Consider the following 17,536-nt stretch of genomic DNA (forward strand, 5'->3'; position numbering starts at 1 on the left):
ACTTACCTTTTTCACTGCAAACTGTATTACATTTATATTAAGGGAATGCTAGTTCTACATATTGCAATGTGTGTTTCTCTTATCTTACTCTAGCATTGCGGGAACAAAGACTGAATCCAATCCCCCACACAGGAGGGTGCACTGACACTTTGGGTTACATTAAGGGATATACAGCTTTTGCAGCTTGGCAGGAGAATGTATTTTTAGTTAATCTGTCCCTGCTCTCTGAAGGTGGTCAAAACACTACTGCGTCTTCTCGCAGTAGTGTATGGCCATCCGATCCCCCTTGAGCCGCGCACGCGGTCCATCTGAATGTGATATCGCATGCGACCTCTGTTCTGCGACACCAGGAGCAGGTCAGTGTTGGAGGTCAGACGTGTAAACAGGTCCGACCCCAATGCGCATGGGACCACGCATTGTATCGAATTTTTAACACAAAATTTTGGCCAAAATTACCAGATTTCTTGGCCCAAATTGGACCCTTTAGAGCAGTATTCCCATCAGTTGTCTTGCTTCTTAACTAATCACAATGTTCATTTTCCAAGTGACATTATTTCCCTTACTAATTAACATCAGACAACAAAAGCAGCTCAGTTTAAATTTTTTCTATCTTTGCACATGGGTGATTTTTTTAAAGTGCAAACACATTGACTCTAACGGTACATACACATTAAACCACGCAAACGATGCAATGTCTTCAACGATTTTCCTTGAACTTCCTGACAAACTACAGAGCAGACACACAATGCAATCTTGCAAAATATATATAGTCAGTGGCCACATTTAGTGGTATGCTGTCATTAACAATACATACAGACCTTCTTGCACATTCGAAAGCGAATAAGTAGAAAACCACCAGCGGGAATGCGCCATCAGCATCGTGATAGAGCGCAAACACTGGACAATCTAAGCAATCTGTCGCACAGTTATCTCCCGCATTTGTTATGAATGTCATCTAATGTGTACGCAGCTTTAAGAAACCTTCCGCAAATACCATAAGCAGTTTATGAATGGTTCATTAAGGCAGCCAAAGGGGCTCAGGAGTTCTGAAAAAGAAACAAAAACCTCGTTCTAGATCATTCCCAATAGCTGCCTGGACACAGTTTTTGAAATGATAAACTAGCACTTGTGTGTCCAACGAAGGTGAATCCAGTGGAATCGGCCTGCAAGTAAATAACCTCAGCAATGAGCCATATACACAGGCAGTGATCTGGTAAGTATTCTATGCGTATGGGCAAATATGAAGAAAACTGGGGGTTGGAAACTTTCAATTTGGCCAGACATGGATGGTCTTCTATATAGTTACTCTTCCTATTGGTTGATCAGTGTGACTTATCAGTGGCTAGATATCTGACTTCTATGCACCAAATAGTATCGATCCTTAGTTAGCACAGCATCTCACCTTACGGACAACACTTCTTAAAATGATCAGGAAAACCAAAATTATTACATTAACAACATTTAAATGCTTTGGATGTTATTTGATCATTTATTTGCAAATGATGAAGATTTGTTTTAGGTTAGAAGTGTCTTTACCCGGGGCACAGACCAAGTGCTCAAGCTATAGAAGCATTTCCCAAACTTGGTCTTCAAGGCTATAATAATTTAATAGATTTATTTATATAGCGCTCCTTTCTCCAATATGACGCAAGGCTTCCTAACTGTCTAGGTTTTGAGGATATCCATGTACAAGTTGAGTATCCCTTATCCGAAATGCTCAGGACCACAAGCATTTTGGATAAGGGATTTTTCCGGTTTTTAGAATATTTTTTTTTCTATACTTACCTGTTCACCTGGGGGTGCCCAGATAGTCCCCCGGCATCCACAGCGGCCTCCAGGACCTTCTTCAGTGGCATCTCTAGTCCTAGGGGTGCAGTCGTACCAGTGACGGCACCGGCGCACCCGTACAACGCACCCCTGGGACCAGAGATGCCGCAGAAGAGGAACCGGAGGCCGCCGTGGACCTCGTGGTGGAGGGAAATAAATATTTATTTAACCACGGTTTTCGGAATATTTCAGTTTTTGGAATACATGGACAAGGGAGACCCAACCTGTATAAGCAAGGGTTACCTCAGTTTTATTTAGCCATCTTTATTTAAGCATGGATATCCTTAAAACCTGGACCATTAGTGTACCTTGAGGACAGCTTGTATGAACCTTTATAAACCAAATAGCTAATTACTAAGCGAGACATCAGTCATCTGTACAGTCAGGCTCATAAATAGCTGCACAGATCAGACAGCGATCAGAATAATAATACATGTGATTTCTCAGTAAAAAAAAAAAAGACACCTCACTGTTTTGCTAGAGCTCATTAGGCACAGCTAGAATGTTTGGTGGATACATTTCAAAGCAACAAATGACAATACTCATTTTATTTGTCTGGGTCAAGTGTGACCCAGACAAATAATAATGGTCACTGTTCTTTCTGAGCAGATACAAGACAGGCGGACTGCTGAAAAACTAAACTTAGCCCTGTCCACAAAACACCCAGAACAAAGTTGCATATGACAGTATAGTACTGCACATTGGTAAAATATAAGACACAATCATCCAGGGGCAATTTACCATGCATACAGAATACAATGCCAGGGTTACATATATATGAGGAGAGTAAACCATTCATACACAGAGGTAGACGTATGAAGCAGTGATAAGGGAGGAGACGTGGCCCATGGCAACCAATCAGCACTGAAATAACATCTATAACATGCATAATAAAAATTATACAGAGCAGCTGATTGGTTGCCATGGGCCTCTTCTCCTCTGGCTCACTTCTCCTCCCTTAAAAACGACTTCTTAATTCAACCCCTAAATTTGAAAAGAAAATCAAACCAAGGCTTTTGTTTTTAAATAAAAATGATCCCTTGTGCCAGTCTGAGTAAACGTCCCTATGTAGGATCTTCAGTAACACACAAAACCTGTAATCCATATCATTTACTTAGCACAAAAATCTGAAAATTGGTCTTAACACGCAATAAGGCAGCAGCTTTAATGTAACATTGTTCTGTATATGAAAAGCTCTCACAAGAAGCCCTCCCCGGAGTGGAACAAACAAGCAGCCGGCTGACAGGACCATTTATTTTCATCTAAACCGTCCTTGGAAACACTTCAATTGTTCAGTTTCTAAAGCATCTCTCATGCCAGCTTGGCCAACCAGCCCTCTATGTTGCTGAGGTTGGCATCGCCCTCTTCCTCCTTGCTGTCCCGAGAGCTGCACTCTAGAAATTGCACCTTCATAGAAAGCTGGGAGAAATCAAAGTCTCTTCCTTTCTTTCCAAGCTGTGTGGTGGCCGGGGAACCGGTGCCGTCCAGAGTGCTGGGAGCGGCTGATTGGGTGACTCGGAGAGTGTTCCTGTTAGGGCAAAAGTAGTGTGGTGAGTCAAGACATGAGACATCTTCATTGCAGGCCATTTCTAGGTAAGTAACTGGGGGGGACACAAACATGTCTGATATCTTTATAAACATGTATCTTTTCTGTCAGTATATCCCAAGCATACTGCACATAATAGAGAAATAGTCATTTTATGAGCTGTGGGGCGGATTGTAAGTTAGGTGCAGAGCAAATGCGTAGCGGTAACTCTGCAGCTCGTTAGAACCAATGTTAGGGGGCATACACACGGGGAGATTTCGGGCTATTTTTTAAGCGATCTGTCTAGATCGCTTAGAAATCAAGCCTACATTTGCCGGTGTGTATGCCGCCCTATAGCGATGCGTGGTTCAGGGCGCTGTCATCGCCCATTCAGATCTTTAGCACATGCACTGCAGTTCTAGATCGCATGCATGTGCTAAAGTAAAGCACAGTATAGAGCGATATGTGCCAACTAGATCGCAATAGTTAAGCCCCACATTACCCCATGTGTACGGGGCTTTACACTGCAGGTGGGGCAGATGTGCAAAGTATGCAGTGTCTACCCTGTGTACAGATAGAATACATGTATTTGCACTTGGACAAACCATGATGTATGGCAAAATGTAAGGCTTTTTCTTTTTACTTTGCTCCCTACTTAGAATCAGGCCCCATTACAGGTGGCCATTTTTCTCTGTGACATTACACTACATGGACAAAATATTTGGCCACACCTGTTACTTATTGAATACAGGGGTACTCAGATTAAGTGATTATTAGAAAATGGTAGCTCTAAGGAACAGCAGAGACTCGGTTACGAAGCTGGAGACCACTTAAAGTCACACACACACACACACACACACACACACACACACACGGCACATGGTGGATAAAAGTTGCCAACGTTCTGCTGATTCCATAGCTGAAGAGTTCCAAAATCCCACTGGCATTAATGCAAGCACAATACCCAGAGTGCATTATGCCGATTGTGAGGTTTGGTGCAGGAAGTATAATGGTATGGGGCGGTTTATCAGCGTTTGGGCTAGGCACTGTATCTCCAGTGAGGAGCAATCTTAATACTTCAGCATACCAAGACATTTTGGACAATGCTATCCTTCCATTTCTGTGGCAACAGTTTGGGGTAGGCCCTTTCCTATTCCAACATGATTGCGCCCCAGTGCACGAAGCAAGGACTATTAAGACATGGTTTGATGAGCTCAGTGTTGTAGAACATGACTGGCCCACACCAAGCCCTGACCTCAACCCCACCAGGCACATCTCGTCCAACATCAGTGCATGACCTCATAATGCTCTACAGCAGGGGTGGCCAAACCGGTCCTCGAGATCTGCCAACGGTCAACTTTTTCCAGGTTACCTAGCCGGTGCACAGCTGTAGTCATTACTAACTGTCACATTTTAAAACATGCTACATTCATTCCTACTATAGATCCACAGGTTGGCTGGAAAACATTCACCGTTGGTAGATCTTGAGGACAGGTTTGGCCATCCCAGCTCTACAGAATGAATGGGCACAAATTCCCACAGAAACATTCCAAAATCATGTGGAAAGACTTCCAAAAAGAGTAGAAGCTGTTATAGTTGCAAAAGGGGGACAACTCCAAATTAAGGTATATGTATGCGACTACAGTTTCATTACAGTCCTTGGTGTAATGGTCAGATAGCCGAATACTTTTGTCCATATAGTGTATCTTCACCGTTACAGTACCACTAGTCAGAGCATTATTTTAAAGATATGAATGATGGTTTATGATCTGGAACTGCACAGTGTGTATGGCACATAACAGGCTACAGCCTCCTGATAACCAATGTAATGAAACGCAGTATCTGGGGTACTTACAATTCCTTTTCCAGCTGCTGCTGTATTAACTTTGCAGACTTGGCCATGGATATATCTGTTGGGAAGTGAAAGAGACTGTTAGTAAATGTTATCACAGGTTTTTTTCTGCATCATTTATAGGTGACAATCCATTTATGGGTGGATGGTTAAGTAATATATTAACTCAGTGATGGCTAACCTTGACTCTCCAGCTGTTGTTGAACTACACATCTCAGCATGCCCTGCTACAGTTTTACTATTTGGCCATGCCAAAATGGATGCAGGGCATGCTGGGATGTGTAGTTCAACAGCTGGAGTGTCAAGGTTAGCCATCACTGTATTAACCCGTGTATTTTGGCATATTTATGGTGTGGTTAGCAGATTTTTTACTCTACTAGAACAACAGAGGTAAACAGACAATGGGAACAAGAAACCCTGTGTCAGTCCTCAGACATGGGCAGACCTTGCTTGTTGCAGGCAATCAGTATCGGGGGAGCATTCCGCACGATTGTAGCATCTGTCAGGATCTGGTACAGGAACTCGGCCACCTCCTTCAGATCACGCTGGAACGCCGAGCTGTCCACTAGAAACACCAAGGCTCTGCAAGATGGGATGTTACAGGCATCATTCACAAATACATCATGGTCTTCGCAAAGAAGAAAGGATCAAAACAGAAACATAACCAATCGATTATCTCCATGCAGCATCAAGAATCGGTGTCCATTATGTGCAAGATCAGATTACAGCAATGGTTGTCTATTTACAACACTATTTACATATACTAGAATAGGTTGTGCAGTGCATATGGACAAAACCATATGCACTGCAGGTGGGGCTGGCATGTAACATGTGCAGAGAGAGTTAGATTTGGGTGTTCTATTGTTTCTGTGCAGAGTAAATACTGGCTGATTTATTTTTACACTGCAATATAAATATCAGTTTCCTTCTCTGGCTTCCAACACAGGTACCAAGAACATTGTGACAATTGCACAGCTGTCAAGATACATCTCTGGACACATACAGTGGGGCAGACGTATTAGGGCTGGAGAAGATTAAATCGAAGGTGATAATGCAACAACCAAACTGACTCTAACTAGCATTTGTCAAACCCAGCCTGTAAGTTGACAGGAGCCAATTGGCTGCTGTGTTAGCAACTTTTTATCTCTTCTCCATGCTAATACATCTGCCCCAGAAGTAGATAATGGATTTGTGATGTAAAATTTAGACAAAGTTCGGTACTTGTTTCCTAGAACGGCCACACCGATGTTGATCGGGTCGGTCGCATCGCATGCGATGCGACCGACGCGATGGTCCCGATTTTTACATTGATTGAAATGTGAATAGGGTCCCTGGGACCCTATTTTACATTGGATTCAATGTAAAAGTCTCCCCAGACCCCAATTTTAACCCCCTCAACGGCACCCCACGATTGACGCCAACCTGAAGCGTGGCGAGTGGCGGCGGTACGCGTCCTCCGACCTTTTCATACCCCTACTATCCACGTCGGCGTGGAGTTGAGAATATAAAGTGTGGCGAGCGCAGCAAGCCCCGCGAGGGACCGCGTATAACTTCACAGGTATACGCGTCTCCTCGCCACGCTTCGGGCTCGGTGGCTCGCCACACTTTATATTCTCAACTCCACGACGTGGATAGTAGGGGTATGAAAAGGTCGGAGGACGCGTTAAGTTAAGGTACACGATTACCCCCGATTGTGGCCATTCTAGGAAACAAGTACCCAAAGTTCTATATTTACAAATGTTATCTCATTATGCATTGGCAGTCCATCCATCTACAGACCCCACAGTAGTGGGTATTAAAGACCAGAGTGCTGTAGTAACTAGCCCTTTACTGTCCATTAGAGTATACCAGTAAGGTGTAAAGTATGGACTGTACCTGGCTGCCGGCTTGTACTGCTCCATGCACTGAACCCTCAAACTTTCATGACCAGGAACATCAACCAATGTAAAACTGGAACCCTGTAGGTACACGAAAGACCTGTCAGTAACCATGGAAACTGTACAATAATCTGTTACCAAAATACATTTTGAAAATCAGAAATAAGAGTGCAGAGAGGTTTTAGTTTGCAAAGTATTCAATCCCGGATGCTATTTTCTCAAGGTGAAAATACAGGCCGTTCCTGACATTATTAGGTCGAATGTCATTTGACCGAATCAATGTGGGCTCCATTCTTCCGCCTGGGGGAGTATATTCCACCAGTCGGGAAGTCCCTGCCTCTGCAAAAAAGGGTGACAATCGGAAGCTGCTGTGTATTTGACAATCTAGCGGCATTTTTGACAATCCAGATTTGTCTCTGTCAGGATTGAAAACGGTCGGCCACTATTTCCACCTGGCAGAAATAGCGGCCAGGATTGAATACCCCCCTAAGCCAAAATAATGACCCAACAAGATGTATTGATAGTACGGAATGTAGAGATGAACAAATCAAAATAGGGACGACCACACACACCTCTCCGTATTATTCCCATTTAGGGATGTACCAGAATGTCAGCTGGATGATGATCACTAAACAGCAATAGATGCGACTCCACTTTCAGGATTTTGGAAATGGCACATAATGGGCCCGATTAGGATCAGATTGTATGGCTGCTAATTTTCAAAACCCAGCAATCAGGTACACATCGCCCCACCAGAGTGAAATCCCACCCTGTGCAATCGCTTAGCACGGCTTGTGAAAATATGTCATGCGTGTGATTAGCGGCAAAAATCTATTGATAAGCTGCACACTATCGAATGATTTTTTAACTATGTGCAGTCTGTGCGCAGCCCAGGATTTACTTGGAGGCTGCGAATGAAACAGGCTGCTCGGGGCTGGAGCGGATGCCACATGACTTCCATGAATGTGCCCTGGGTGCACATGCATTTTCCCTGACACTCCTAGAAAATGGCCGGTTACCCCCTCCCCCCCCCCCCCCAAACGCCGGCTTCCGGTCAATCACCATGCGAACAGCTGGTGATTAAAACAGTAGCAGGGTTTTCTCAGGAAGGCCTTGCGTATGTGCATTCTTTCAGAATTGCCGTCTTGCAAATTCACAGCCATGCAATCAGGCTCAAAGTCTCAAAAACCCTTTAACTCAGTGGTTCCCAAACTGTGAGCCTAGGCACCCTGGGGTGCCTCAGGACACTTGCAGGGGTGCCTTGGGTTGGTGGACCAGGATCAATTCATATTATTTATGGACAATGTAACAGGCAAAACCAGTGCTGGTGGCTGCCAATCATAATATATGGGGACAAACAGAAGCAAATCCGGTACTTGTTTCCTAGCACGGCCACACCGATCAGAATCGCGGTCATCGGGGGTAAAATCGGGGCCATCGCGGCCGCTAAAAAAATCAGGTGCGATGGCCAGACGCGATGCCCGCGATTTCCCCATAGAGAACAATTTTAAATGCCTCAATTTACCCGCGATGACCACGATTTCCCATAGGAAACAATGTGAAATGGCTCAATTTAGCCAAATTATCATAGGGAACAATGGTAAATGGCCCAAAAACACCCCTGAACATTGAAATGTCCCCCCAAAAGTTATTGACGCCACCCCGCCATCAACGTGAACCCGAAGCGTGGCGAGCGCAGCGAGGGGCGACGGTATGCGTCCTCCGACCTTTTCATGCCCTACTATCCACTAGGGCGTGGAGTGAGAATAGAATAGTGTGGTGAATTTCTCGATAAGAAGCATTTGGCCTAGGGGTGCCTTGAAAATATTTTGATGCTCTAGGGTGCCGTGATTCAAAGATGTTTGGGAACCCTGCTTTAACTACATAACTCATTCCAGCTACGTAGACCAAGTTGGTCATACACAGGGATATTGTTAACAATACAGGTTGAGTATCCCGTATCCAAAATGCTCGGGACCAGGAGAATTTTGGATAACGGATTATTCCGTATTTTGGAATATTTTAATATTTCAATGATGTATTTTGAAGTATCTTGCATTTATGCTGTATAAACACATAAAATAAACACAAATATATTTTATTACCACATAAAATACACACAAATATATTTTATTCGTTCAAAAAACAAGGTTTCAAAACATGAAACTAAATGTGTGTACTATCTCAGATAAAGAATTTGAATGCCAAGCAATCATTTTCTTGTACATATATAGTGCCAGTTACATATCATGTCCTCAGTAGTGCTGTTACATATGTCCCCAGTGAGTTTTTAGCTAAACAATTTTTTTTTCCCACTTTCTGGAAAGTATGGTTTTCGGAATAATTCGGATAACGGATATTCGGATACGGGATACTCAACCTGTACCTGCGACTTTGTGCCATAAAGACTAAGATAAAAGCGAATGACTTCCCACTGAACAAAAATTTCAAAATAACATTATATGGCAATGCGACTTCAAGTTTGCCAGCCATGCGTGTCACATAATTCCTGGAGACAAGCAGGAGTATCCACTGGTGTGTGGGCAGCTTATGTAAAGGGTCTACTACACCTATCATTATGCTTCATCCCATATTATAGGTAAGCTTGTAAAAGTCACAAATGTGTGTAAAAGTTCCCAGATCATGACAGGCAATCAGATACAGTATGGAACACTGTATAAGCTGGGCATTTAGCTCACTGCAAGAGTCTATACTACATTACCAGGTGCTCTAGGCCAGCGGTTCTCAAACTGTGGGTCCTGACTCCTGACCATCAGGCTGATTACTTATCTAAACTCAGTCAGTGATTCAAGGAGTCTAAAACATCTGTTGCATTGTCTGTTATTTTAGACTCATCACATCATGTTGCGCCTCCACAATGCTGCCATGTATATGTTGTCTGCTGACTACACATAGGCCTTTATACAGATCTGATTGCAGTACAAATTTGTTTGGAAAATGGGCAAAACCATGTGCACTGCAGGTGGGGCAGATGTAACAGCGAGATGTGCAGAGAGAGTTCGATTTGTGCGAGTTATTTTGTTTCTGTGCAGTGTAAATACTGGCTGCATTATTTTTACACTGCAATTTAGATTTCAGTTTCAACACACCCCACCCAAATTTAACTCTCTCTGCACATGTTACATCTGCCCCATCTGCAGTGCACATGGTTTTGCCCATTTTCCAAACAAATTTGTACTGCAATCAGATCTGAATAAGGGCCATTGTGTAGTCAGCAGGCAGCACATCAATGATGTGATGACCTGCTGCAGTAACTTACTGGGATCCTGCATTTATTTTTATTGTCGGATGGGGTCCGAGAGCAAAATAGTTTGAGTAACCCTGCTCTAGACAATAACAAGCTTCTCATTCACAAATGCTTCATTTTAGTGAGCGATTTTCATAATTTTACATAATAAAAAGAATGTATACACCAGTTTTTCTAGCAAATGTATATAAATGACAGCAGACAAAGAATATATGTCATTACCTTCTCACTTTTCACTCTGTAAAGAGCAGTATTGGGGGACATAGAAGTCTGGGTTTTCATGTACTTTCCAGTTAGGAGCTGTAACAAACACAAGGAGAATATAAGACACTAACCAATGCCCACAACTGACAATAAACTGTTCAACCCTGATCTCTTGGGATCTCGCTAACATTCCATAGGGATCAACAATTATTTTTAGGTTCTTCTTATACTGACTCAAAAGCAGGACAAATGCATTGGCACCAAAATAACAAGATGCGGGCTCGCCTCAGTTCCTAGACTGTATATGTATTGGTGTTGTGTGCAATTCTGAAGCTCACACGATGGGTCAATATTCCCAGAAAATCTAATACATATATATTTTTATTCCTTACTGTACCCAATTCATACTGTAGCATCTTTTATTGGATTGTAGAACTTCCTATTTCCACTACAAAGTGTACTATGCAGAGAATGCACTGCTGCACATGGCAAAATATAAGGAATTATCAAATATAAGGAAAGTAACCCTACTCTAGAAATAAAATATTGCATAATCATACTAAACCAAATAGTTTAATTTTTTTTTAAATTTAAATACAGTACTCTCTCGCTACAGTACAATCACCTGCAAGTGTCCTCTCTCGCTACAGTACAATCACCTGCAAGTGTCCTCTCTCGCTACAGTACAATCACCTGCAAGTGTACTCTCTCGCTACAGTACAATCACCTGCAAGTGTACTCTCTCGCTACAGCACAATCACCTGCAAGAGCTACAAATTTATCTTCCTACAGTACTGCAATCTCCTGCAGGAGCTGCAGTAATATCTCACTACAGTACTACAATCTCCTGCAGGAGCTACAGTAATATCTCACTACAGTACTACAATCTCCTGCAGGAGCTGCAGTAATATCTCACTACATTACTGCAATCTCCTGCAGGAGCTGCAGTAATATCTCACTACAGTACTACAATCTCCTGCAGGAGCTACAGTAATATCTCACTACAGTACTACAATCTCCTGCAGGAGCTACAGTAATATTTCACTACAGTACTGCAATATATTGCAGAAGCTACAGTAATAGCTCAGAAAATAAAGTGGTGTTATATTGTACTATTTATATATCTTCACTTGACCCATGTGCCTACTATGGAATTCTCATCAGTTTTCTAGCTTAATTAAACTGGGCTTAATTGACTAATGGTGTGTACACACGGGGGCGATATGCCGTGCGATGCGAGGCACGGTATGCATGATGGGGCACAATTTAGACTATATAGTGCAGATCTGGTTGCCCTCTCTATTTGGCTGCCAATTTGCGCTCACACGGGTGCGTGCATCGGCAGCGCAATAGGCTCGCAAGCCCTAAAAAGCATGCGGTCTGTCTTCCGATGTTGACTATATCGTTAACATCGGCAGCCATATCGGCCCGCGTGTACACAACATCAGTGATCAATGTCAATTTAGCCAAACTGAGCAATGGGGCCTAAACACATTTTTTGCCATTTTCTAAGCGATCTATCTAATAAGAATAAGTCATAGCAGCAATAAAGCACCAGGTGACAGGAGATTACGTATGCATTTTGGACACGTTCTGAACTCAAATTTATGGGTCCCATGAACTTTATCAGAAACATTAATACCGCACAGAATTATCTTATAAGGCACAAAAAAAAACAATAAAGTTAGTATTCTATATTTAGCGAAACACTGGCAATGTACAATAGATTAATATTGGTATATCCTACCCTGCTGAGGAGTAAGGTTTTACCCGCGTCACACAAGCCCACGATTAGGACAGCTCTGCGGCTAGTCTGACTCCTCCGTAGCACTTTCCACAGCACTAAGGGAAAGAAAAATATATGCAACTAATAAAGCACTGTGACATCAAGCTATTCCTGTATACAGACGCAGCACAAGGGGAATTTTTTTCTGAAAGGCCAATGCTGCCCATGTGCCTGATTTGTTATGAAACGGCACTTATTATCTGGCACGCCAAAGGCAAAATGCTGCAAGTATTGTACCATGACATTTTGCATTCAATTTCTGCAGGATATTATTGTTTGTAAAATAAAAAATCAGAATAGCTGGAGCAATTCAATTAGAAACATCAAGTCGGGCAGCTGAACCTTCCAAAACCCCTTCCCCACCAATACCAAACATCACCCAGTATTCATTCTAGCACCCGCCATATTTGAAAATCCATGCAGTTCCTCTTCCCTGCCTGGGGTGTCGCTGTCTGCTGTGGTGTGTCTAGCACTGGTCTGGTTTGCATACCAGTGCTGATATACAGACCACACTGTGCTAGAAGCACTACAGCAGACAGTGACACCCCAGGCAGGGAAGAGGAACTGCATCGGCTGACAAATATGGCGGGTGCTAGAATGAACACTAAATCAACGTTTGTCCTCCCCACCCTTCACCACCCCCCGATCGCAGTATTGCCTGCACCCTTCCACCCGTGCCACAGTATCGTGCGCACCCTTCGCCACCCCCCACCCCGGGCTGCGCGCGGGGGGGGGGGGGGGGGGGGGATTTGCCTGGGGTAGGCGGGGGACTTGCACCGGCCCTGACATCACCATACACATTTGGTGCTGGCTAAGCCTGGTCGTTGATGCGATGTGTACCCATGCATCACAGAAGCAGCTACACACAACCAGGAGGCATTCACACTCCCACTGAGACTAAGCATAACTGTTTAGCAACAGCCAAGTGCCACTATCCTGATACAGTTGTAATACTACTTAAGGCAATTTAACCATGTGGGCATTATAAATGAAGACACTGTGCTAAAGTGGCATATGTAATGCTATAGTGACTGCACATTTAAAAGAAACCTATTATCTAATAGGGGGGGGGGGGGGGGGGGGAATACGTATTGTCACTATGTTGACATTGACATAGAAAGTCAGTGGCGGTACACTGACATGAATATATTTCTGTAAAAACCTTTTTTGCTCTTTAGAAAAAGTCACAAGACAAAAGGCTCGTCTCCATTGACCATACGTCTTATTTAAACACCTCTACATGCATTATTCTAAAGAACGGAGAGTGCACCAGTGGTCCTACACTGTGAGTAGAGATATTAAATGACTAAATGCAACCTAGGCGAAATGCAGCAACGTTTAAAATGCGGCCAAACCTAAAAAAAAAAAAGCATTTTCCAAGGTCTGGCGGAAGTCTGCATATGCACTAAGCCAGGCGTGCAATACATTCTGGGGCTTGGATGCAGTGGGCAAAGTCAACTTCAGATCAGCATTGCCCTGCCTTTGGAATTGGTTGCAGCTCCTTGCTCTGAGGGATCCCAGCATCCCTGAGCCAGAAGTGTGCGCAGTACTGGACGCATGCACAGATAGGACCCAGAAGGTCCATCATCTCAAAGGACAGCTATCCTTTGGTAAAGTCTTCATGCATAAGGTGTTACTATACAGAGATAAGCATGCGGGGAGTGGCGGCAAGCATCACAAGTTGCTTGCGGCATTCTGCCTATAGTGTGAAGAGCATACTGAAAGCTCCCGCATCACCGCAATACCCAGCTGCGCACATGCCTGCCATTTATGCTCTGCATGCTTCCATGCGCACTTCTATGGCATGCGATGCTAGTGCACACACATGATGCAACACATGCCAGTGACACTGATGTACTGTACCCCCCAATATGTTAGGGACTACTACAGCGTCCCAATACATAATAACAACGTGTCTGCAGGGTAAATGTATCTAATTTATTCCCATAAGCCTGCACCACACTCCATACTGGCACTGGTAAAATGTCACACAGTAGTGTCTGCTGCATGGCCGCTGGGGAACCACAGGTGCCAGCAGGTGTACATAGAATCACACCAGAGGTCCTGCCTCTCCTGATAACACTCACACAGCGTCACCAGCACAGCCAGGAGCGCCACAGCCACGGACAGCACAGTGGGGTCCTGCCTCTGCAGCTCCTGCTTGATAGACTCCATGTCCGGCAGCCACGATCCCGCAGCCTCCTCCTGCACAGCCGCCATCGTGTTCGGCTAATGCCACCTGCGCATGCGCTTTGCGTCCCGGCTACGTGTCATTCACTGCGCCCCAGCTGCTGAGTTTTGGAGACAGCAGCATTATGGGAGCTGTGCCGGGGACGCTGCTGCGCATGCGCGAAGGGTGGCTGGGCTTTAATTATAATTCTTCTACGACCATTTGCCTGCGCGGTGTGAATACATATTCTATACAGCATGCTGTCGTAGAACTAAAGGCCCATACACACTAGACGATTTTCAGCTGAAAATCGCTAATTTTTCTGTTTTGAGAGATTTTCAGTAGAAAATCTCCTAGTGCATACCTCCCAACATGACCCTCTCCAGGAGGGACACAATGGGGCAGATGTATTAACCAGCGTTAAGTGCAAAAATGCACTTAACGCTGGTTAACTGGGGGGGGATTACGATTTTGCTAATGTATTACTAGCGCACCTAACGTGCGCTAGTGACAGCCCGCCGAGTTACGCTCGGCGGGGCTGTCCCTGCAATCCCCCCCAGGGATTAACGGCCGGGGCGATGTATTAACAGCCTTCAAGGCGTTAATTCGCCCCGGCCGCTTCGCCAGCTCAGGGCTAGCGTTGTCCTATCCCCCACTATGGGGACAACGCTAGCCCTGCGTCTGGCTTGGGCTGCGCTGGAGATCTCGCGGTTTTTGCGAGATCTCGCGCATGCCCAGTGCGGCCGGCCGGGGGACAGGAGATAGCGCATCAGTATTAACTGATGCGCTATCTCCAGAAAGGGACATCGCCGGAGGGGGGAGTTAACGCTCCCCCGCTTCGGCAGACAAGATGTTAATACATCTTGTCGATGTCCCTTCCTGCTTCGCCTCGCTATTGAGGCGAAGCAGGAAGTATCATAGCGGCGCGATAAGCGCTGCTATGATACATCTGCCCCAATGCTCTGTTTCAGGACTTCCCTCAGTATGAATGATCACCTGTGTTGAAAAACACCATTCTTATCAATTCCCCTGTTCAGCAAAGGTGATGGCAATCATACATTCAGAGGGAAGTCCTGAACTAGAGCATTTTGTCCCTGCTGGAATGGGTCATGTTGGGAGGTATGCTAGTGTGTATGAGCCACCGATAGCAGATTAAGGGCGGGATGCTCTAACGTCCGCGCCCCCTTACCGCGCACATTGCTCCATCGCCTACATAATTATCGCATATGCTCTAACATATGCGATAATTATGGCAAAGGACAGCTCTTGCATTAAGAGCTGTCCTTTGCGGTGAGAGACAGCAGGTCCCATCGGGTCCCGGTGGCTCGCCCCTCCCTCTCTTACCCGGCGCTGCTGCGGCGCCGGGCTCTCCTCCCTGAACCCGGAAGAGGATCATAGTGCAGGGAGGAGGAGGTCACAGGTCCGGGCAGCACAGTGCTGAGAGGGGGTCGATGCGGGGCGGCGGTGGATTTTTCTGGCGATGCCCCCCGTCGCCATAACCCGGCGGGGGATGCTTAGAGCATCCCAAAATGCAGTAAAAACCCAGATAAGAGTGTGTGAGAGTGCAGTGTGTGTTTGCAGGGATGATAACCCTGTGCTCCCTCCCCGCTTCCTCCCCCTGCTCCGTTTTGTGATATTGACTGCACGGAACAGGGAGGAGAAAAGGGTTCCTCACGCCGTCCGCCCGGCCCCGCCCCCCTAAAGGTAGTCAGTACTACCCTGTTTCCCCGATAATAAGCCCTACCCTTATTTCTGGACAACTGGCCAAAATAAGCCCTACCTTGAAAATAAGCCCTAGCTAAATCGCCATTTTGCTCAGTCCTTGTGCTAAACTTCCAGCCCCCCCCCACATGAAATGGATGCTGCCCTGGTACCGCTGAAGCCCCTGCTGGCATCAGCGGTCCCAGGGATGCATGTGACGCCACTGCGCACCTCAAGGACTGAGCTGCGTCTGTACACAGGCGGGAGCAGAGTGACTGAGTGGTGGAAAGGCTGAGTGGCTGAAAAACACAAAAGGAAAGGAAAGCGGCAGTTGTGCTTAAAGTATAATGTGATTGAGGGGCATGATGTGGATAAAAGCAGGGACTGAGGGGCTAAAACAAGCCCTACCCCGAAAATAAGCCCTATGGTGTTTTTTGGACTGAAAAAAAAACAAGACAGTGTCTTATTATAGGGGAAACACGGTAGTAGCCACTTCCACCAATGTCACTGACTGCCCACAATATATACATTGCTGGCACAGGCCAGCAATGTATATATTTGCACCACTGCCACCAATGTATACTTATTTAAGCACCACTGCCACCAATGTATATTTACTTAAGCACCACTGCCCACCGATGTATATTTATTTAAGCACCACTGCCCACCGATGTATATTTATTTAAGCACCACTGCGCACCAATGTTTCAGAATAATAGGCGGTAACATATACATTGCTGGTGCAGGCCAGCAATGTATTTGTTACTGCTGACACTGCCCACCAATGTATATTCTGTTATGGTGGTAACGAATATATTGCTGGCGCAGGCAGTTATTTTGGTTCACTCCTTCTGGCAAATTCCTTCTTAGATGGACAAAACCATGTGCACTGCAGGTGGGGCAGATGTTACTTGTTCAGAGAGTTAGATTCGGGTGGGGTTTTACTTCAAAGTGAGATCCATATTGCAGTGTAAAAATAAAGCAGTCAGTATTTTCCCTGCACAGAAAGAAAATAACTCACCCAAATCTAATTCTCTCTGCACCCACCTGCAGTGCACATGGTTTTGTCCATCTAAGAAGGAATTTGCCAGAAGGAGTGAACCAAAATAACCCCCAGTGTCAGGGAGAGAGGATGTATTAATATACATTGCCGCCCCTCGCCGCCCAGCCGCCGCGATGCTACCGCATATGTACTAACATATGCGGCTAGCATCGGGGTGCGGTGATGGAGACCCCCGCGATACCTGTAATGTGGTCTGCGGGGGTCTCCGTCACATCCCGGCAGCTGTCAGTATCCCCCAGCGCCTCCTCCTCCCCCCTGCAGCC

The 17,536-nt window shown here is 45.2% G+C and overlaps 1 protein-coding gene across 1 annotated transcript; it reads right to left on the reverse strand.

Annotated features, from left to right (window-relative positions):
• Positions 1 to 2,922: 2,922 nt before the first annotated feature.
• Positions 2,923 to 14,636, reverse strand: SRPRB (SRP receptor subunit beta). Its single transcript, XM_083178395.1, has 7 exons — positions 14,427 to 14,636; positions 12,301 to 12,395; positions 10,572 to 10,649; positions 7,080 to 7,162; positions 5,650 to 5,786; positions 5,208 to 5,262; positions 2,923 to 3,355 (listed from the first exon to the last, which is right to left on the reverse strand). Exons 1-7 carry the CDS (start codon positions 14,557 to 14,559, stop codon positions 3,139 to 3,141), a joined length of 798 nt encoding a protein of 265 aa, XP_083034521.1. The 5' UTR covers positions 14,560 to 14,636; the 3' UTR covers positions 2,923 to 3,138.
• Between the last annotated feature and the right edge of the window lie 2,900 nt (positions 14,637 to 17,536).

Source organism: Crinia signifera, chromosome 3, assembly GCF_055691185.1.
Source record: "Crinia signifera chromosome 3, ASM5569118v1, whole genome shotgun sequence".
Lineage (NCBI taxonomy): Eukaryota > Metazoa > Chordata > Amphibia > Anura > Myobatrachidae > Crinia > Crinia signifera.

Excerpts from the sequence above, each read along its gene's own strand:
- SRPRB (XM_083178395.1), bottom strand. The coding sequence starts at position 14,559 with ATGGCGGCTGTGCAGGAGGAGGCTGCGGGATCGTGGCTGCCGGACATG. Across the intron at positions 12,396-14,426 it reads GGCTGTGCTGGTGACGCTGT|TGCTGTGGAAAGTGCTACGG; the intron begins GTGAGTGTTATC and ends TCTTTCCCTTAG. Across the intron at positions 5,787-7,079 it reads CAGTACAAGCCGGCAGCCAG|AGCCTTGGTGTTTCTAGTGG; the intron begins GTACAGTCCATA and ends CCCATCTTGCAG.